This window comes from Rhinoraja longicauda, chromosome 13 (assembly GCF_053455715.1).
Source record: "Rhinoraja longicauda isolate Sanriku21f chromosome 13, sRhiLon1.1, whole genome shotgun sequence".
Classification (NCBI taxonomy): Eukaryota; Metazoa; Chordata; class Chondrichthyes; order Rajiformes; family Arhynchobatidae; genus Rhinoraja; species Rhinoraja longicauda.
Genome location: NC_135965.1, coordinates 33,882,328 through 33,906,039, shown reverse-complemented (window position 1 = coordinate 33,906,039; position 23,712 = coordinate 33,882,328). Strand labels below are relative to the sequence as shown.

The 23,712-nt window shown below is 43.0% G+C and overlaps 1 protein-coding gene across 1 annotated transcript in view; it reads right to left on the bottom strand.

Moving 5' to 3' along the window:
• Positions 1 to 4,224: 4,224 nt before the first annotated feature.
• The window catches only part of LOC144599630 (heparan-sulfate 6-O-sulfotransferase 1-like), a 285,275-nt gene continuing 265,787 nt past the window's right edge, over positions 4,225 to 23,712 (bottom strand). The window contains exon 2 of the mRNA XM_078410755.1: positions 4,225 to 8,520. Within this exon, the coding sequence (XP_078266881.1) occupies positions 7,821 to 8,520 (700 nt within the window). The 3' untranslated portion in view covers positions 4,225 to 7,820. The remainder of the gene's footprint in view (positions 8,521 to 23,712) is intronic.

The window sequence follows — 23,712 nt, the reverse complement described above, 5'->3', positions numbered from 1 at the left end:
CATTAAGCGAAAGAAAATAGATTATGGGAAAATGAGTGGAGGGAATGGGACTGATGAGACTGCTCCAAAAGTTGACATAGATTTCATGGGCCACACCCATGTATAGTATAAGAAAATAACTGCAGATGCTGGTACAAATCGATTTATTCACAAAATGCTGGAGTAACTCAGCAGGTCAGGCAGCATCTCGGGAGAGAAGGAATGGGTGACGTTTCGGGTCGAGACCCTTCTTCAGACGAAGGGTCTCGACCCGAAACGTCACCCATTCCTTCTCTCCAGAGATGCTGCCTGACCTGCTGAGTTACTCCAGCATTTTGTGAATAAATCCCATGTATAGTATGTTTTGACTGGGTAGCAAACAGTTCGATTAGGTTTAAGAGTTATGGATAGGGACGGAGAGGGTCCACGTGTTAAAATGTTCAACTGGATAAGGCCAACTTTGAGGGTATGAGAGAAGGTCTCGCTCAAGTTGACTGGAGCAGGTTATTTGAGGGGAAAGGAACATCGGCCAAGTGGGATTTTTAAAAAAGTGTACTGAAGAAAGCTCAGGATGTGTACGTCCCCGTTAGCGTGAAGGACAAAGCAGGCAAACTTGAGCAAACTTAAGGAAGCTTGGCCGATGAGGGAAATTGAGACGTTAGTCAAAAACAAGAAGGATGCATGCGATAGGTATAGGCAGCTGGGATCAAGTGCATCCAAACTAAAAAAGGAAATCAGAAGGGCAAAAAGGGGCCAGGAGATAGCTCTGGTGGGTAGCACTAAGGGCAATCCCAAAATATTTTCTAAATACATAAGGGGGAAAAGAGTAACTAGAGAGAGTGGGACCTCTCAGGAATCAAAGCGGTCACCTCTGTGTGGAGCCACAGGAGATGGGCAAGGTCCTCAATGAGTATTTCTCCTCTGTATTTACCGAGTGCCAGGAGACTGGAGTGTGGCAAATGTTGTGCCTTTTTTTCAAGAAGGGCTGCAGGGGAACTGCTGCGAACTATTGGCTGGTGAGCTTAACATCTGTAGTTGGTAAGTTACTGGATAGTATTCTGAGGGATAGGATATACAGGCATTTGGATGGGCAAGGGCTGATTAGGGACAGTCAGCATGGCTTTGTACGTGGGAGGTCGTGTCTCACAAATCTGATTCATCAGTCTGAAGAAGGGTCTCGACCCGATACGTCACCCATTCCTTCTCTCCAGAGATACTGCCTGTCTCGCTGAGTTACTCCAGCATTTTGTGTCGATCTTTAGTTTAAACCAGCATCTGCAGTTCCTTCCTACACAACTAAACCAATCTTTGGATGAAATAATTAAGGTCACAGTGACAGGGGAAGAGATCTCACTTGTTGTCTCCGTTTAAACATAGTTGGACGGAAGATCAAAATTGACCCAAGAGATCAAATGCTCCAGCATTTTGTGCCTATCTTGGATTAGCCATAATGTAGTTTTGAATTCATCATTCTTAATATGTTATCTCAGTACTAAAACATTATTCATGTGATAAATGATGATATAGATATAGATGGTGTGTAATACTGACCAAAGTAAATAATGACCCTAGCAACCTTTTGCAAAAGTCTGCAACTGCACTAGAATGCTGAGAGAAAGCTCGCCAGTGAGGGAATAAACATTTGGCAGTCCCAACAACAAGGTTTTTGCTGCAACAATCACATTAACTTCTTCAACCATGTCCCTGCTGTGAGATTGTCAGGAACTCCACTGGAGACTAAGCATCCAGCTGATCCTGGGACTTTTAAGCAGTCCACTATGTTCATTTTTACCATCGCATTTATCAATTTAGTGTTGTGGGCTGAATCAATTTGAACAGATGGGCTGTTTAAAATTAAAATACGCCAATTACTGCCAGTCCCGGAAATAAATGGAATAGGCTGGAAATACTCAACACTTTGAGCAGTATCTGTGAAATGAGAGTTAACGGTCCTGATTTTGCTCTCTGCTGCAAAGGGCCCACCATTCACATCAGAGACAGCATAAATGGGTTTCTGCTGGTTTCTCAGCAGTGGCTTTCGTTGGTGAGGTGCCTTTTCCAGCAAGATGCCATCGACAGAACATCTGTTCTCATATGTAACTAGGCCAATAAACCATGAGAGGTACAGGAAACTGCAGATGCTGGAATAGTTAATGTTATAGGAGCAGAATCAGGCCACTCGTCCCATCAGGTCTACTCTGCCATTCAATCGTGGCTGATCTACCTTTCCCTCTCAACCCCATTCTCCTGCCTTCTCCTCATAACCCCTGGTCTGTCCAGCAACATCTTACATCCAACCTTAAAGTCACGGGAATGTCAAGCTTTGAATACTTAAATAAATCTTTGGAAAAAATGCTGTAACTAACCAAAAAATTAATCTTAATACAATTTTCTCCACGATGCAATTAAAACTTAACTTGTCCACTTTCTGATTTTAAAAGGGATGGACAAACCTCAGCTTACAGTGCCATAAATCTATCATCACATACATTCTGAAAATGGCAATGTTGGTGAATTCGGCAGTAAGGATTCTTAGTTCTGCCTCATTTCCTGCTTCCTGGAGCTATAATAATGTCCTTGATAAGTCACCTGACTTAAGTGATTGCTCAGTCATTTGGGAAACTCTAAATGAGCACCATTGAAAGCTGCCGCGATCAACAGATTGCTGCAGAGAAGGGGCAAGATCTTACGGAATAGATTACTGCGGTGGAAAACTCCAGTCATCAGTTTTTTAGATTCACTGCCTTTAAATTAAAAAGAAGTTGGCGAGATTTACATCCTAATTGTTGAAAGCAGAGAACATCCCTTCAAAGTACTTTCATTTAAAATTTCATTTCATTCTTTTCTTTTGCTTCTGAAAGATATTATGTGGATATAGATTGTTGATTACCCAAGTTTAATAATGTTCTTAATCATAATTTATCGTCCACTCGCATTCAAGCCAACCCATCTTGCTTTGAATAAAATCTGTCACCCACAGACTGTCATACAAACTTCTTTGCATAATCCCAAGTGTTCAATTGTCATTTAAAATGGCAATTTGGTAGCTATTTTGTTTCTCTCTTTATCTCAGTGCCCCATCAGTTACATTTACTTTAAATATTTGTACTAATTTGCACCTTCAAAGTCAATTGAAAGTTTAAACATGTGAAAGAAGAAATAGTAATTGTAACCGAATCAAACAAATGTTATCATGCGTGATAGATATACTTGCATACCAATGGGAGTGGAGGGTACATGTACATCAATGGTAATGGACATTTTTATACCTGATGCTTCCAGTTGTACACCAATGGGAATAGAAGATATTGTGCCCATATTTGTCCAGATATGTGTCCACAGACCTAATTCCATCTAATTTTCCTTAAAAGCCATCCTGAATACAGCAGCATACAATGATAATGGATTGAAATTGCTGGAGTAGTCTAATGGGTCAGGCATCTTTGGAGAACATGGAAAGATGAAATTTCAGGTCAGAATCCTTCTTCAGACTGGAGTCTGAAGATGGGTCCTGACCCAAAACGTTGCCTATCCATATTCTACAGAGATGCTGCCTTACTCCAGTTAGTTACTGAGTTGCTGAAGCATTTTGTGTAATTTTAAAACAAAATCAGCATCTGCGGTTCATTGGGTCTTTGACAATAGATTGTTGATTAATCAAAGCAATTTTTCTCATCAATTGGTCTGCAATAAACTCAGAAATGATATGAGGGAAAAACACCTGTGGGAAAGGCTTTGTGAATTCTAGGCCCAAGTCACTGCACTCTTTTTAACCACGACAGACTTAACAAACGTTAGAAAAACATTATGTAAATAAGTTAGGCATAGATAAGGTAGACAGGCAGAACCTTTTTCCCCAGGGTGGAAATGTCAATGATTAGACTGCATAACTTTAAGAGGGGCAAAGATGTGCAGGGTAAGTTTTTTTTCCGCAGAGTGAACATGCTGCCAGGGGTGGTGGTGGTGGCAGTTACAATAGTAGTATTTATGGGGGTTTTAGATAGGCACATAGATATGAATGGAAGGGAAGGATATGGATCCCACGCAGACAGGGGAGATCAGTTTAACTGGGCTTATGTTTGGCACAGACATTGTAGGCCGTAGGGCCTGTTTCTCTGTTGTACCTTTCTATGTTCTAAAACAATTGCATGCACACTTTTGAGTACACAGAGAAGGATTTATCAAAATAAGGTTCAACAGCACAATAAAATGTAAAAAAAACATTTAATAGACAGAGTATCTAACAGTAATGGATTTTCAGGAGAAACAATCTGAGGAATGGGTTTCACATAGTTATCAAACAGATACCCACATCTGCATCAGGATTGAATTTATGATATGGAAGAAACCAAAGAGAACAATAGCTCTGGAGTAAAGAGACTCACTGTCATTTTGGCACATTGCTTAATCTTTGCTCTCATCCATGAGGAAGACTTAGAAAGACCAGACACCTCGTCAACCCCTTCAACCATGGACCAAGTATAACAAACCATTATTCTTTGCTGTTCCAAGTATTTCCCACTTACCTTTGTTGAGCATGGTCTCATATTTCACCCAACGAAAGCAAATAAACCATTTGGCTTCCAGATTTACAACACAGTACAAGTTTACAGAAAGTTTGTTTGAAAAATATTCTGCAAAAAGTTGTTCCTTTAACCCTTTCAATTAGTGATTCAAACATTTGGGTGGTCATTTTGTTTCCAATAAAAACTTAATAAGGTGGAATGTGGTACTTTAAAAATTAAACCACATTTAAAATTCAATTCTAAACGTGGTACTAGTAAAATGAATGAAGCAGTACCATAACATAACATCACTGAGCTCAATGGCTGACCAGGACAACAAATATCAGGGGAAATGTTGAAACAAAGAACTGCAGAAGGGATCTGCTGAGTTACTCCAGCACTTTGTGTCTACTTTTGGGGGGGGGGGTGATGTTATTGTGTGTTATATGATGGAGAACAGTGACGTAGACAGCAAAGCCATTTAAACATATTCATTTATTTTATCCATTTGTTTCTCAATGACATATATCAAAACATGTTAAAATTTCCACCCATTACTCCCAGTGAATAACAGCCAGCAGGTCTGTTGGGAGTGAGATTACATAGCTGCATTACCAATCACATCTGCGACTACAAGTTATTTGTCTTTTCTTTAATCAAACATAACGTATGAAACCCGCAACTGTTCCAGAAACAGAGCCTATCCAAGTACTCGCTAGAGTTGCCGCTCCCCTTCAAATGCTGGAGTTTGGTACCTTGGGAAAATGGAAATTGTACTCAACGTTCACCGGTCTATTTCATTCCCATTAACCAGTGAGACCTCCCTATATGGCTTTGCAGCAATTTAAACAGGAACAAACTTGGCTCCCAAAATGTTACTGCATTTGTTGAAATCGAGTGCACCCAGGCAAAATGATTAATCATGAAGGCTGGATAAGCACAGCATATTAAAAAAAAAAAATCCTTCGCAGCCCCTGCTGCTATATCTTCACTGCTGGAGTTTGGAGGTAAAAACCCTTTGAACATTGACAACAACAGAGCAAAAATAATAGTAAATTAGGATTTCAAAAGCAGCAGTATTTATATCCAGGTTACACAGATTTTGCATTTATAAATGTAGATTGTTTGACAAGATGATCCCTTTCAAAGTCTCCGTAGAGAAACACGGGCATCACCTGATGTCGCTCAGCATCAGCCAACTCTATTATTTGTCTGTTTTTTTGAGCATTACAAATAACTTATTACCCAAATTTAGAATATTTTACACCTCCAATGACTCTTGAAACTCAGGGAGCTACAACAGTTTGTACAGATGGAAACCATATTTGCCTTTGACATTTTCTCTGAAATTGGAGAAAGTCCAATGTGTGTCTGAGATTGTAGATGTTTAAATAGATAGTGGTGTAGACATAAAAGTTCATTCACCCAATGTAATCTGGTTGTTTCTTTCGTTGAACTGATACTGAAGAATTACCCAAGATCTTCAGTAATCAATAAAGGGAGCCTTCTCCCTTCAGGTGGTACAATTATAAAGTATGCCATGGCTTTATCATGTGTAAAAATGGGTGAACTAAGATTATGCCCTTCAGAAAAAGCACGTAGTCCTACTACGATCAGTCAGAGCTGATGATGGATTTGTTAAAACGCACCATGACGACTTCAAAATGATGACTGATAATCAGTTTTCAAACAACCAAGCTCAAGAATATTCAAGTCAATCTCGATTGAGAAAGTGACCTGACGCTGCGTGTGAACTGTGTCCTAGGCCCTGTTTCCACTGCCGAGAAACAAAGGAATGCATTGCTTCTTTTCAACCAAGGTCCTAGACCCTAAAATAGGGACCTAAAAGCTTTGTATCTTTCTCTCAGCAAATGCAATATATTTAACGCTGCTTTCAGTACGGTACCTGGCATGAACAACTATAAAATGTACTGCAATGGGCATGAGGGGGTTCGTGACTTACAATGTTGAAAAGATTAAATAGGTTATTACAGAATGGCTGAGAAAATTATAAAAGGTTCAACATTCTTTTTTTTCCTTTAAACTTAGTCCTGACTAAATGTGTAATTCCCATTACTATGTAGAAATAAAATAATATTATTTTAAAGTTTCCTGCATGAATTTGCTCTACCTACTAAGTTTCCTTAACAACCGGCTCAGATGAGATGAGTGTGTGCACAATTGCTACATGGCATTAATAAACTGAACACTGAGCAATCTGAACATGACTACTGATAATTCCGATGGGCTTCGGGGCAAAGTCAGCCTCAGAGTCTCACAGATCAAGAAGGTGTAAACGCTTGATCCCCAGGCTGTGGTGGGTTAGCCCATCTCACCCAAGGCAAGGGTTCTACAACTTAGCCACATCGTTCAAGGCTTCGGAAAGGGGGAAATGGGAAGGACAACAAACAAAAAATTTAATCAAATCAAATTAAAACAAAACAAAAATCAATCTGAAGAAGGGTCTCAACCAGAACCGTCACCCATTCCTTCTCTCCAGAGATGCTGCCGGTCCCGCTGAGGTACTCCAGCATTTTGTGTCTACCAAACAAAAATGAATATCGGCTAGGCTCTCACTCTTGCTTAATATATGGTGACTGCTGGGTGGGTGATGTCTGTATACCGCCCCAGGCTTGGCCAGGAGGTCCAAGCTATTGTTGGATAATTCACACGAAGGACATTACGATCATTTGGACGAGAAACATGGCGGGTGACCGATGTCTGTGGATCAGCACTCACTGATCATTATCACGAATGCAGTCAAGACCGTCAAGATAGGAGTTGGGAAGCTAAAAACTGGAAGAAAGAAAGTCCAGTGACCGGATTGAATTAGACTGGGAATGCTCTTACTCAGTGGTTCACTTGGCCAGTGGTCGTACAAAATCTCAACCCTGAAATTTAAATTTCTCAAAACCGTGAAATGGTAAAATGAACACAACTGCATATCATGTTGAGAGTTAAACAGCATGAGTTACTAAGTTGAAGCACACACAATTAGTTTCCTGTTGGAGAGTGTGTTTACAGGTGTCACAATGCAGTTGGAAAGTCTTGTTATCCACTGTTCATAACTCCATATATATCCACTGCATTGGGTCATTGGATCGTGCCTTTTGATCACATTGTTGACCAGCTGGAGTATCCTGGCTTGATTCTGTTTCCAGATCCATGTGCACCTAGTTGGTCGAGAAAGACCCATACTGCTCTGAAGCAAACATCTCTGTTTTACAGATTCATTTCAAAATTACAGACATAAAAATTTTCTTTAAACCTCCGAGATTCGTAATGATCTAGAAGACCAAAAGTTTTAAGAACGATGCAAGCCATGGCGTACCATGGCTACCATTTCTCAATATGGCTCATGTAATCTTCTGTGGGAACTTGCCCTTGTTCTTCCTCTTTGGGCAGTTCCTCAGGGATCTTCTGCTGATGATGCTCCTCCTGATTGTGTATCCGCCGCTCCATCCTTTCTAACTGCCTCTTGTACTGGAATCGCTGTTGGAAAAGGTCCTTTGCATAGTCATACAGTTGCACGTCTAGGTCATTTAGCTCCTCAATCCTATGGATTGTCTCATTATCAGTCTCCACACCTGATGCGCGGGTACTGTTGAACTGTAAGAAGGGTTTAATGAACTGTAAATGAAAAGTTCTCTCAAACAAATACTGTGTTTTCCTTTGGAATTCAGTCAAACCAAAGAAAGCCATATCTTTGAGGTTCTTCTTGGCGCTTTCCAAAAGTATCTGAGCCCTCTTCCTCTCGGTAATAAAGGAGATGTTGTAGCAGCCGACCAGACTGAGATCGGCGAGCATTCTCACCTGTCGGTTGTTGGCCAGGTTGTATGGACAATCCATGAACTGCTTGAGTGTGCAACCTGACCAGTCACTCCCATCATAGCAAGATGGCAACTCCTCAGGCGTCGGTGTCCTCCCATCACACATGTGGAGAGATGTCTTCCACGTGGCCCCACGCTGGACATGCCTCCACTCACTAAGGTAGCGCGAAACCGGATCCCTTAACATGGTGATGTAATAGAATTTCCTGCAGGTGGACAAAAGGAATACATTAGATTTCAATCATCTGAACTATGGCAGGCTATATGATCTGATCTAGTTACATTTCTCTTTCGGCTCCACCATTGATTATTATGGAGTTTTTAAATCATAATGCTATCAGACCAACACGAGTACAGAATTCAAACTTTCAGTTGGCACAACATAACTTACTTGATGACTTGAGTTACGTTAATTTAATATTTGACGAGGATGTACCAAGGAATTACGTTATGGAACCATTTCAAGCCAAGGGCAGGTTGTCACAATGGAATTCTAACAATGTCATACAGTCAGAGCTACACAGCATACAAATAGGCCTTTCGGCCCAACTCATCCCTGCGGACCAAGTTGCCTAACCTGACTAGTCCCACTTGCCTGTATATCCCTCCTCACACCTCCTGTCCATGTACCTGGCCAAGTGTCTTTTAAAACTTTTAACATGACTCCATTTATATGTAAGGTTGAGTATGGGGGTGGGGTGGGGAGCTGGTTGAGGGGGAAGTTTAGTTCAGCTGTAGATGGTATCCCATTTTTCACTGTCAACGATCAGGTAAATTGGACATTCTGAATTGACTCTGTGAGTTACCACAATTGTCCACCGTGAACCAGCAAGAAACCAGGCATCTTGGCCCAACTCGTCCATGCTGACCAAGTTGCTTAACCAAGCTAGTTCCACGCCTGCAAAAGTGTTAAAAGACACCAAAATAAAATTATCCCATCATGTCTGAATGCTCATAGGATTAAAATGTTCTCTTCCAAAGAGAGGGGGGTACTGAGCTTCCCTCAACTAATTTCTTGCAACATTTAATGGGTTGAGAATTGATGAATTGAGGCTGAAGTCCCGACCTGAAATGTCATTCATCCTTTTTCACCAGAGATGCTGCCTGTCCTGCTGAGTTACTCCAGCATTTTGTGTCTACCTTTGGTATACACCAGCACCTGCAGTTCCTTTCTGCACATATGCTGGTATCGCGTTTTGCTCGGATCCGGCCCCATCGTGACCCTGGGTCGCAGTCGTGAGGCTGTGCAAGGATACTGATGTATCAGGAACAAGAAATTCCTGGCCAAGCGTTCCTTTCAGGAATTGTCCACAGGCTCGCTTCGAAACTGCCTCTCAAGGCTTCAGTCAAACCATTCAGAATATGTGCAGATTCCAGAAATAATTGCTAGCTGTTCCTCCGTGCCTCTTAAGCTAAGCAAATATTTGAGTAATGAGGGGCTGATTTCAGGAGAAATTGCCAGCAATTTAGCTCAGGCTTTTGTTCCCGAGAACACACAGGCTGCCAAGTTGAAGCCTACAGGCAGGGTTTCGAAAAAAAAAAGCCCATCTGAAAATTAGGCTGATTGCTGCCTATCCTGGAATAAATTGAACTGAAAGGCAAAGTGATTACATAAATAATGCACAATTCATTATCTGTCAAGAATAATCCAGGAATGCAGTTTACCTCATTACTGCTTTTCAAAAGATTGCTTATGGGGCTGATATAATCTCTGTACTTCATACGACATGAAGTATGAAAAATTAACTTAATTCTGCTGGACAACATGTACTTTGTTGCTTATAAATTGAAAATTAAGTCAATATTTATTTAACACCATGTCTACATGATAACTCCGTTTTTCAGATAGCAAAGATGCAAGGAATGTAAAAGGAGATGCTGATAATTTCTCATGAATGAGGCTCTTGATCGAGAGAGACTTAGAAAATGAAATTGTTTCTATGCTTCATGTAGACACTGTCTATCACCAAAGGGGATAACTGAAAGCTCCCCTAAATGCAACCTGTTCTTTGTGGTTTCATAGTACACTGTAACTTGTTGCTATGTGTTAGACTCAGGTTGGGCCAGATCATGATTTTTGGGATAAAACATTTCACTAATGTTTCCTTTTGGCACAGTAGGTTAAGGTAATTCTCCGAGGATTCCACGCAGCAGGATTATGTTTTTGGGAGTGTCACAGTGGTGCAGCGGTAGAGTTGCTGCCTTACAGCGCCAGAGACCCGTGTTCAATCCAGACCTCGGGTGCTGTCTGATTTTAGATTTAGATTTTTTTAGATTTAGATATACAGCGCAGAAACAGGCCCTTCGGCCCACCGGGTCCGCGCCGCCCAGCGATCCCCACACATTAACACTATCCTACACCCACTAGGGACAATTTTTACATTTGCCCAGCCAATTAACCTACAAACCTGTACGTTTTTGGAGTGTGGGAGGAAACCGAAGATCTCGGAGAAAACCCACGCAGGTCACGGGGAGAACGTACAAACTCCGTACAGTACAGCACCCGTAGAATCTGTACGGAGTTTGTACGTTCTCCCCGTGGCCGTGTGAGTTCTCCCCGGATGCTCCGGTTTCCTCCCACACTCCAAAGACGTACAGGTTTGTAGGCTAATTGGCTTAGTAAAATTGTAAATTGTTCCTCATGTATGTACGCTAGTGCTAGTGTTCGGGGATCGCTGGTTGGCGTGGACTCGGTGGGCCGAAGCGCCTGTTTCTGCGCTGCATCTCTAAACTAAACATAAATTCCATTCCTGGTCGGAGAAACCAAGAGTTGATGAACTGGGAGAGTAAGCTCCCTGAGCTTTTGCCAGGCACTGCACTCATTAATAACGTGTGGCTGAGGGAGGAGTGGGTCTGCCTTGTAAAACCACCGACCTAAGTGGCAAGCAAGAGGTTTAAAGGAGATTGACGGCATGCAAAGATTACCGCTCCTGAACCTCCCACACTGAGAGTAGGCAACTGGTGAGTGTTCAATACTGAGCAGGAACATAACTGTATCAGTCCAGTAAATACTGTTAACATAAGAACACGTCAACAGCTGTGTAGTTTGGTACCATATTTAGCCCTCGGGATGTGTTCTAGTCAGCAGGAGTTCTAAAAGGAGTCTTTACACACTGTATTCTCACTGACTTACCAGCAATGATGGCCAAATGAATGTGAACAAACACGGTCTTGTTTGACATGCTGTCCAGATGCATTTGGCATGCTAGCAAATTGGTAAAACGGTAAGTTTCGATGTCGACACAAGGAACTGCAGATATTTTAATGATTTTATTCTGTGTTTGTTTTCTGGCTATCTTAGTAAAAATATCTTTCTCCAAGTCTAAGAACAGAATATCTGATCAGCGCTCGACATGGTACAAGATTATTTTGTTTTGAGTGACACGGTCCCTGACTACCCAAAGCCTTTCCCCACCTTCATGGCAGAGGCTAGGAGTATGATGGAAAACTCTCCCCTTCTCTGCGTGAGTACAACTTCAATAGCTCCTTAAAAATTCTCAACAGTAACCAGGGCAACAAAATCCACTCTTTAGACTTTCGTGAAACAGGCCCTTCGGCCCACCGATCAATGATCACCCCAAACACTAGCACTCTCATACATACTAGGGACAATTTACAATTATTTTGCTGAAACCAATTAACCTACACCCGCAGAAAACCCATGCCGTAACGGGCAGTCTGTACACACTCCACAGCCAGCACCCAGCGTCAGGATGGAACCCGGGTCTCTGGCGGTGTAAGGCAACAGCTCTATAGCTACGCCACTGTGACGCCTTCTATTGAAACACTATCCACCACACCAAACGTCGACTCTTTTCACTGCTGGCAAACCAAGCTGCAGATCGTCCAACCCACAAAGTGACATGCAGCAATTTTCCTCGGCTTTTTCTGCAATGTCTCCCAAGCCAATGATGTTTTCCACGTAGAACAAAAAGAGCAGCCCACTGGAAATGCAACCAGCACAATCACAACCATGAAGTGTATTGTTTTGCCTCTGCAGAGACATACAACATGGACACAGTTCCTTTGGCCCTCTGCCTCCATACCTATTATTACCATTTTCACTAATCCCATGTTATCCTCCCCCTATTCCCAACAAATCCTGCCAGATTCGACCACTTATTTACACACTAGGGTTAATTTACAGTGGGAAATTAACCGATCCAGCTGTGTGTCTTTGAGCTGAGGGAGGAAACTGAATCCCCCGGGGGAAACCCAGACGGTCAGAGTGAAAACATGCAAACTCCACATGGTCAGCACCGGAGGTCAGGATTGAACGGAGCACTGGAACCGTGAGGCCGCTGCCTTTTCCTGGAGTCAAGGAATCTGAAATATCTTATCCAAGAGCTTTGTGGAATTATCTGCAGTTAATCAGGCTGCTCTGGAAACATTAAATGCAGAAAACATCCAACAGAAAGGTAAAAGGAAGGGAGGCAACTTGCTGCAGTTTATGAGAGTGAAGGCGATGTGATTGAAACAAGTAAGATTCCACATTGTTCTGACAGGGTAGATGTGAAGAAAATATTTACCCTTCAGGAAGAATCCTGAATTAAGGATTACTGTTTAAAAATAAATAGCTACCTATTTACGAGGAAGGTCAAACTGTTTGCCCTCAGAAGGATATCAGTCTTTGAAACGGTTTTCTTCAAAGGACGGTCGAGGCAGAATCTTTGAACTTATTTAAAGCAGAGGTGGCCAGGAGTTTGTTAAGCAAGGACGTGCAATCTCCCAATCCATCTCATTGCAGCCCTTGCATTTTTTGTTGTCTGCAGTTTCTCTGCAGCTGTAACGCTATGTTCTACACTTTGTTTATTTTTCTCTTTGCCATATCTGATGTACAGGTGCTCCCCGGCTTACGATGCTTCGACTTGCGAGATTTCGTCTTTGCGATGGTGCAAACGGTAGCGACCCGTAGCTCGCTTCCGGCCACGTGATCGCGTGCATTCAATGCATTTCGACTTACGATATTTTCGGTTTCCGATGGGTTTCTCGGAACGGAACCCCATCGTAAGCTGAGGAGCGAGCACCCATACTCATTTACGGTATGATTTCCCTGAATAACATATACAACTGTTTTTCACTGTATCTCAGTACACGTGACAATAATGAACCTACCGCATTTCCAATCCCAAAAAGGTACTCTATGTAGGAGGGAATAGAGAGTTACGGTTATAATCAGTTCAACCATGATCTAATTTTTGCCAAAGCAGAGTGGAGAGACCCATTGGCCTTCACAACTGAGTTTTGAGACTTTATTGAACTTTATCTTGCACTAAATGTTATTCCCTTTATCTTGTATCTGTATACTGCAGGCGGCTTGATTGTAATCATGTATAGTCTTTCCACTGACTGGATAGTACGCAACAATAACGTTTTTCACTGTACCTCCGCATATGTGACAATAATAATAAACTAAACTGCAACCTAATGGCATTGAGGGATGAATTTAGGCCCACTATCATTCGCCTTCCGCAGCCAATAATATCAGTCTGAGGAAGGATCCAGACCCGTTAAGTCATCCAATCCATGTTCTCCAGAGATGCTGCCTGACCCGCTGAGTTACTCCAGCACTTTATGTCTCTTTTTGTAAACCGGCAACTGCAGTTACTTGTGTCCCAATATTATTTAGAAATTGTTTCAGGGAAACAACCCAATTTACCCGTCTGAAGAAGGGTCTCGACCCGAAACGTCACCCATTCCTTCTCTCCAGAGATGCTGCCTGGCCCGCTGAGTTACTCCAGCATTTTGTGGCTACCTTTGATTTAAACCAGCACCTGCAGTTCTTTCCTACACATCTAACCCGCGCTGGGGTTGTGCTCGCACAAGTCTCCCCCCCCCCCACCTGACTTCATGTCGCACTGAGGCAAGTCCTTACATTCACTTGGAAGAAATCTACAGTGCAGATTACGCTCTACTTTAAAAAAATTGCAGGGATGGCAATGATAAACAAATGGGGAGAGAAGGCACAAACAAGTGAAGTGTTAATAAAACCTGTGTTAATAAAACTTCAGAACATAAATTGAAGTGAGAATCCTGGAAAACCTATGTTACAGTAAAGCACAGACACATAATGCTGGAGTAACTCAGCGGGATAGGCAGCATCTCTGGAGAGAAGGAATGGGTGATGTTTTGGGTGGAGACCCTTCTTCAGCTTTTCCAGATATGCTGCCTGTCCCGCTGCGTTACTCCAGCATTTTGTGTCTATCTTCGGTGTAAACCAGCATCTGCAGTTCCTTCCTTCACATGTTACAGTAGAGGGGTGGGGGAGCAGACTAATTCTCAATCACAGCATTTAAACCTGGCACACATACAAAGGAGCCAGAACTACATCTGCCTTTGAACATGTCTGATTGCTGAGTTCGGGACAATCTACAACCCGGTATCATGTTCACCTGAACAAGAATATCCAATGGATTCAAAGCAGTCTTTAAAAAAGAAAATGCTAACTGTTATCCCAATAAACCTGCACAGGAATGGAGCACATTAGATGGCTAACTAATTGAATTTGTAGCATCCTGCAGGTTTCCAATGGTTCCACATTAAAATAATACTAACTGTCACAGTGTTGTCAGTTTGAAACCAATTATGATTGCTACAAGCAGTCATGAATATTGGCACGCCTGATGAAGATGACAAGAGGACAACACGGAGAGGTGGAGCATGGACCAAGCTGTGCAGAACAACAGGGGCAAATTAGTTGCACAGATTTCCCTCAATAGTTGTGATGAGCTGAAATGTGTTTCTTTCTAGTGTAAGGGAGTTGTGTTCTTGATTGAGAATATAAGCTCTCTCCAGAGGGATATATACAGGATCGTTTTACATTACAACTATTACAATGAACCAGGGGCCACAGTTTAAGAATAAGGGGTAGGCCATGTAGAACGGAAATGAGGAAAAACTTTTTTACTCAGAGTTGCAGATCTGCGGAATTCTCTGCCTCAGAAGGCAGCGGAGGCCAATTCTCTGGATGCTTTCAAGAGAGTTAGATAGAGCTCTTAATGATAGCGAAGTCAGGGGGTATGGGGAGAGGGCAGGAATGGGGTACTGATTGTGGATGATCAGCCATGATCACATTGAATGGCGGTGCTGGCTGGAAGGGCCGAATGGCCTACTCCTGCACCTATTGTCTATTGCTCCACCTCTCTGTGTTGTCCTCTTGCCATCGTCATCAAGCGTGACAATTGATACAAATGCAAAATTTGACCCATCGAGTAGAATTATCTAATCCCTCTTCTCTACTTTTTTTTCCACAGGAACCCTGAACCCTATTCTTTTACAAATACTTATCAACTTTGCTGCCTCATCAGCATTCATTTGTGGTGAGCTATTGAAATAATTCCCAATCCATCACACAGGCCACACTTCCCACCACTGACACCACCTGTACTTCACGCTGCCTCGGAAAAGCAGCCAACACAATCAAAAACTTGTCCCACCTCGGTCATTCTTTCTTTCATCTCCTGTTGGTCATAAGATACAGAAATGTGAAAGCGCACACGATCAAACTCAGGAACAGCTTCATCCCCTCTGTTATCAGGCTGCCGAATGGTCCTACATAAGTTAGGAAACCGTCTGATTTACTTCTCTCCCACCCCCCCCCCCCCCCCCATTGTGGACATAGGACTTAAGTCCATCAAACTGTTGCATTACAATGCTGAGTATTAGATTCTGCACTCTGTACCTTCCCCTTCACTCAACCTATTGTTCTCCAGCTTGACTTGATTGTGTTGATGTATCTGACCCGTTTGGATAGCATGCAAAACAAAGATTTTCACTGCACCTTGGTACACGTGACAATAATAAACCCAAACCTAAACCAACATAAGGCAGATGCACCATAGAAAAGCATCCTATTGGGATGCATCACTGCTTGGTTTGGCAACAGCTCTGCCCAAGACTGTAAGAAATTACAGTGTTGTGGATGTAGCCCAGTCCATCATACAGACCAACATCCCCACCAATTATTCCATCTGCACTCCATGCTGGCTCCTGAAAGCAGCCAGCGTAGTCAAGGACTATTTACAACGTGGTCATTCCCTTGTCTCCCCTATCCTGTGGGCAGAGGATAGAAAAACTTGTAAACACATACCATCACATTCAGTAACAGATTCTTCTCTCACCCCCCCCCCCCCCCACCCCCCAAGCTAGGCTACAGTTCCAATCTTCCAACCTACCTCAATGCAGCCCTTCCTCGTACTTTTTCCCCAGTAACAAATGCTATAAGTCTGTAACACTATATTCTGTACTCTGGCACTCGTCTCTTTGCACTGGCCGTTGTACTTGCGTATGGTTCGATTGTACTCATGTATTGTCTGATTTGACTGGATAGCATGCCAACAAAGCTTTTCACTGTATCTGTGTGCGAATGTGCGAATAATAACCAACACATGATGCCATGTTACAAGGAATAACAGTGTGTTTCTTACAGCATTAACACATTTGATTACACTGGTGCTGAGAACTCAGCAGTTTCATTAAAAAAAGACACAAAGTGTTGTAGTAACTTGGTGGATCATGCAGCATCTCTACAGAACATGAATAGATGATGTTTCGGGTCGGGATTCTTCAATTTTTCCCTACTCGAAACACCATCTATCCATGTTCTCCAGTGATGCTGCCTCTCACCTGCTAAGTTACTCAGCACTTTTTTTAGATTTTTAGACTTAGATTCGACAGCGCAGAAACAGGCCCTTTCGGCCCACCAAGTCCGCGCCGCCCAGTGATCCCCGCACATTGACACTATCCTACACACACCAGGGACAATTTTACATTTACCCAGTCAATTAACCTACAAACCTGCACGTCTTTGGAGTGTGGGAGGAAACCGAAGATCTCGGAGAAAACCCACGCAGGTCACGGGGAGATCGTACAAACTCCATACAGACAGCACCCGTAGTCAGGATCGAACCTGAGTCTCCGGCGCTGCATTCGCTGTAAGGCAGCAACTCTACCGCTGCGCCACCGTGCCTTTTTTTTTGTAAACCAGCATCTGCAGTTCCATGTTAATGCTAAAGTGTCTGTAACATCAATGATGGAATCAGAAGATCTTCAATGGATAAAGCTATAAAGCAAGTGGCCTCAGAAGGTGTAGAATGTCACCTCATGAAATGTTCAATTCCCAAAAGAGGACAGTGCCAGAAAGAGAACGTGGCACAGAGCAAGGCTGTGGATCTATGGCCTCAGTTCCGGTGACCCAGGTTCAATCCTGACCTCCTGTGCCATCTGTGCAGAGTTTGCCTAATGGTGCGGTTATGGATTAGTGCATTAATTGCCAATGTAAATGGCCCCTTGTGTGTAGGTGTGTGGTTGAATCTGGAGTGAGTTGAAGGGAACGTGGAGGAGATAAAATAGGCAGGGCAAGTGTAAAATTTGTTTTACATGGTGTGGATGGGAAGGCTGAAGGTCTGTTTCTGTGCTGCATGTCTCTATGACCCCGCACGAAGCAAGTGTCTGAAGTGGAGAAGATGGTGGTGGGACCAATAGTGATGGAACTTAGGTCTGTGGTGTGGTTTGTGGTGCTGCTAGAGGGGGTTGTGGCAATAGACGAGGCAGTGTTGGTGGGGGTGGGGATGGTGATGCTGGTGGAATGAGACAGCGGGTAAAACAGGGGTTGGTGGTGCTGGTATTAGGAGAATAAAACGTGGTGGTGAAGATTGTGCCTCTGGAGGAGAGGGGCAAGTGGAAGAAGTGAACATTTTTCTGTATTAGTAGAGATTCACGTGACGTAACCCCTTTGGTGCCTGGGCAAGATCTCAGAACAAATCCGAAATGCTAAAGTGACTGCTACGACCGTTCAGCAATTCCTCCAACTATGAATCTGCCCTCAGTATAAAACAGGAGAATTGAGGTGCAATTGAGGTGGGGGAAAAAATTAAACTGTGACAGGACAAAAAAGATCAAGTGAAATGTATACAACTGGCTACTGAACCAGTAATAAAGTTGGGATGGTATTCTGTTGAACATGATTCAAATGGCACTATAACCACTGCCCTGATCTTCCACCATGATAGAGCACATGAAGAAAGATATAAGAAAATAACTGCAGATGCTGGTACAAATCGATTTATTCACAAAATGCTGGAGTAACTCAGCAGGTCAGGCAGCATCTCGGGAGAGAAGGAATGGGTGACGTTTCGGGTCGAGACCCTTCTTCAGACTGATGTCGGGGGTGGGACAAAGGAAGGATATAGGTGGAGACAGGAAGATAGAGGGAGATCTGGGAAGGAGGAGGGGAAGGGAGGGACAGAGGAACTATCTGAAATTGGAGAAGTCGACGTTCATACCACCGGGCTGCAAACTGCCCAGGCGAAATATGAGGTGCTGCTCCTCCAATTTCCGGCGGGCTTCACTATGGCACTGGAGGAGGCCCATGACAGAGAGGTCAGACTGGGAATGGGAGGGGGAGTTAAAGTGCTGGGCCACCGGGAGATCAGTTGCGTTAATGCGGACCGAGCGCAGGTGTTCAGCGAAGCGATCGCCGAGCCTGCGCTTGGTTTCGCCGATATAAATAAGTTGACATAAATAAGATAACAGACTGCATGGTGGCGCAGCAGTAGAGTTGCTGCCTTACAGCGGCAGAGAGCCGGGACCAATCCCGACTATGGTGCTGTCTATATGGAGTTTGTATGTTCCCCCGTGACCAGTGTGGCTTTTCTCGTGGAGCTCCGATTTCCTCTCACACTCCAAAGACGTACAAGGTGCATTGGTTTCGGTAAAATTGTAAATGGTCCCTAGTGTGTATGTCGGATAGTGTTTGCGTGCAGGGATCACTGGTCGACGCTGACTCGGTGGACCGAAGGGCCTGTTTCTGCACTGTATCTCTAAACTAAACTTACCAACCCTCACATTATGTGTTTGTTCTCATGTTAAAGGGCCTGTTGCGATTTTCCATAACGTGAAGCCAATCATCAGTGCATGCATCAAATGCGAGTTTCAAGAAAAAAGTTTGTGTTGATTTAGTTACATCTTCATCCATATAAATGCTGTGAGAGCCAGTTTTACTCCCCACCTCAAATTTTTGGGCAGTGGTCTATTAATTCTCCAAAGGTGAATTTCCATAACCCGGGCCATTGTTACGTGGGAGTCATCTGGAACTAGTTTTGTTTTTTGAAAACCATTCTACCTCAGCTTTTCCTGAAGACCTCGGCTATTAACTTGCAGACGGGGACCATGATACCTCCGTCCAGAAACAATTTTCATGTGAATTCACACGAATAACGTTCTCGCTCGACACACATGTGAACCTACTTGAATGTAAACACCACAAGAGGCCAAGAAACAAGGCCCGACCAACACATGCACAAACTCACACGTGCACACACTTCCATTCTGGCGACCAGAAAGCAATTGTGGTTAATTAAAAAAATTGAAGCCTTGGATTTCCAGCTCTGAAATCAATTTTTTTTGTGTTTTAATATATCAAAATAGATTAAACATTGGTGGAATCGGCGAGGCACAAAGCGGATTTCTTGCTTCAAAAAATAGAACAAATAGCTTCCAGAGATTTAAACAGAAAACCTTACAGTAAAAACGTTCCCATCATAAAACTTGCCTTCATTCCTTCATCCAATCAAGTCACTGGGCATTAACCAAGCAGTGGTCTGGCACTAAGTCTAATCCACTGCCTGAAAGCATTTTGAGGTTTGCAAGCTTGGAAAAAAGTAGTACAATTCACTTATTCTTGCTCCAACATAAACAACTTGATGATGTTGAAGAAGCTGGAGCCAATTTGGTTCTGAAGGAGCATTCAGCATCTGTCATATTATCCTTTTGATTGGGGTGTTAATTAAAGGTTCCACTCCTTTACTCCAGGTGCACCCGCGAGGCTCGAGCCTGTATTCTCTGCGAACTCTTAACATCCTGACTGAGAGTTTAGAAATTTAGTCGGGAAGCGGTCGTCCAAGAAACACATCTACATACACTGCCTGTTTTGAACAAACTTTCCACACTGGTCTGTTGAAACTATTTACAGAAAGTCAAACAAACTAACTTGTAAATTCAGTACCATAAACTGTTGCAGCAGTTTGTTACTGAGGGCAGTATAATGCACTACACTTCATGGAAAGGCAAGAAAGTGCACAAGGTCATTCCGAAACGTCGCCCATTCCTTCTCTCCAGAGATGCTGCCTGTTCCGCTGAGTTACTCCAGCATTTTGTGTCCGCCTTCAAGGTAATTTAGGAGCTCCCTTCATGCCCTGGCCATTCCTCTCTCAACAAATACCATTTAAGAACGTAGGTGAACATTTGCTTCTTTGATGTTCGGGGATGTTACTATGTATAAATGGCTTCAATACTAACAACCTTCTTGAAATAATCCATTTGACACCTCTCATAAAATGTGATAGTAAACAACGCTATCTCTTTTCTTACTCTTACCCCCACTGACCAATTTTGTCACCACCTAGTTTAAGAATAGTAGTAATCTGCAACACAGGAAATGGTCATTTGCTGTTCATTGTGCCTAAGGCGATCTATCCGAATGAGTTCCACATTTTGGTTCTGGGCCCATGCAAGTGCATGTCCAAGTGCCTTTGAAAGCAATGAAGTTTTTTTCCTTTCTCAAGATTTCCAGGCAAGGAATACTGGTTTCCCTTCATGATTAGAGTGCAAACCTAACATCAAATAAATAACAATAGACAATAGACAATAGGTGCAGGAGGAGGCCATTCGGCCCTTCGAGCCAGCATATATATGTGATCATGGCTGATCATTCTCAATCAGTACCCCGTTCCTGCCTTCTCCCCATACCCTCTGACTCCGCTATCCTTAAGAGCTCTATCCAGCTCTCTCTTGAATGCATTCAGAGAATTGGCCTCCACTGCCTTCTGAGGCAGAGAATTCCACAGATTCACAACTCTCTGACTGAAAAAGTTTTTCCTCATCTCAGTTCTAAATGGCCTACCCCTTATTCTTAAACTGTGGCCCCTTGTTCTGGACTCCCCCAACATTGGGAACATGTTTCCTGCCTCTAACGTGTCCAACCCCTTAATAATCTTATACGTTTCGATAAGATCTCCTCTCATCCTTCTAAATTCCAGTGTATACAAGCCTAGTCGCTCCAGTCTTTCAACATATGACAGTCCCGCCATTCCGGGAATTATTCTCATTGTCACATCAATCTATTCCCATTGGTTGTCCATCCAGTGGCAATTCAAGAGGCTTTCAGACAGACACATGGAAGTGCAGGGAATAGTGGGATATGGATCACGTACATGCAACTTGGCATCATGGTCGGCACAAACATCCCGTCCTGTACTGTTCTATGTTCTATCTCCCGGTTAACAGGAAGAGCATCGTGGTATCCTGCATATCTGTTCTTTCCATGCAGTTCTGACAACGAAGGCCAAAGTTATAACCAATATTCAAAAAATGTGATATCATTCAGAGTGCATTCATACCTCTGCAATTTTAGGAATACCTTGATATTTCAAGGGTAGTAAAAAAAAAGGTTTCTGCCCGGTTAATGGTATTTGCTAACAATCAAAATGCCCCTGTGTATATTTACAATTAGGCAGAATTCTGGGCAGAACTACAAACTGGATGGTTTCGCTTTATTAAAAAAACTAATAGTGTTGGCAGATAAGGTACAACTGAACATCAAAGCCACGTATCTCTCACAACTACCTTGAAAAGAGTAACAGAATTAATGCTTTAAGGGCCTGTCCCACTTAGGCGATTTTAATGCGACTGCCGGCGACTAGGCTGTCGGCGAACGTTCGCCGGGGTGTCACGGGCATGATCGTGAGGAGTCTTCCAAAGATCGTAGTGGATTTCGGCACGTCACCAAGAAATCAAACGGTTTGAAATCTCTCGGCGGCAGCTGGCTTGTCGCCAGGTATCGTAGCTTATTGCGGGCGCTGTCGCATGCTGTCCACAGGTTTGATAGGTTCTCTTAAGATACATTTAGAAGCACATAAAGTCATTTCAAAATACTATAAAATGCTTGTGTTTAACCAATTTATTTACCGTCAGGACATTTGACAGGTTGATTGGAGGCGACAGTTTGACGGTCAGGTAAGCGTGGGAATTTTCGCGATGTTTTTGGCCTCAGCCATTACATTTAAAGTAGGCTCCAAACCCAGATATGCAACCCAGAAACCAGATATGCATCTCCCTGACATTTTCAAAGAATGCCCACACACTTTTCACAAAAATCCACTGAACCACTTAAAATTATTTATTTTTAAATACAGCTATTAGTAAACTGGAGGTAAATCTGGTTTATTCCTTGTTATAGTAAAGCTTGGTTTTTAAGTAACCCACACAAGGTGTTATAGTTCAAAACTCTCAAGTACTTACCGACTGGTCAGTGATTTCAGCAAAAAACCAGGACGCCGGAAAGCATTGATAGCGTGGGAATTTTCGCGATGTTTCAGAAGACGCTGTGATCTCGATCTGACTCGGCATTGTCGTGGTCATTGTCGTCGGGTAAAAGAAAAGTTTGGCGATCTGCTGCGACTTTAACAGTCGCCGGCAGTCGCCGAAAAGATCGTCTAAGTGGGACAGGCCTTTTACTTTGAGACGCCACACTTCTAACGCGGGTGAAATGCAACAGAAATCAGGTGTGCAACAAGATCCAACAAATAAAATGAAGTCAATAACTATCTGGTGATCTTTGGTCAGTGGAGGAAGAGATGTGTTTAGGAAATTAGACTAGACCCAAGCATTGTCTTTGACATGCAACTAAACAGGCAGATGTTGCTGGATTACAAGGACAAGAATAAATTGTTGATGGCGGCATGGTGGCTCAGCAGTAGAGTTGCTGCCTCACAGCGCCAGAGACCCGGATTCAATCCCGACTACAGGTACTATCTGTAAGGAGTTTGTATGTTGTCCCCATGTCCTGCGTGGGTTTTCACCGGGATCTCCGGTTTCCTCCCACATTCCAAACACGTACAGATTCGTAGGTTAATTGGCTTGGTGTAATTGTAAATTATCCCTAGTGTGTGTAGGATAGTGGCAGTGTGCGGGGATCATTGGTCGGCGCGGACTCGCTGGATCTGTTTCCGCGCTGTATCTCTAAACTAAATTAAACCTGACAATACTTTCTCAATCATAACAGCAGAACAGGTCAATTATCTGATTCCTGTGTCTGGAATCTGTGTCCACCTTCCACAGCAGGATCACCAAAACAGGAATGAGATAATTGACCTGTTTATTGCTACATTAAAGGCCATTGATAAAATGGAAGTGGCTATTGTTTAAATGTAGTTATTCATATGAAGTATTTTCCAGCATTTTATAAAATGTGACAGTGTACTGTTTCAGTAATTCCATTCAAGCATGCTTTCAAAAAAAAAAAATCACGTAAAACCAATTTGCGTTCATTGAGCCATGAATCACAGACGAAGGCCGTTCAGTTCATCATGCCTGTGCCAGCACTTTGAAAGAGCTAAACA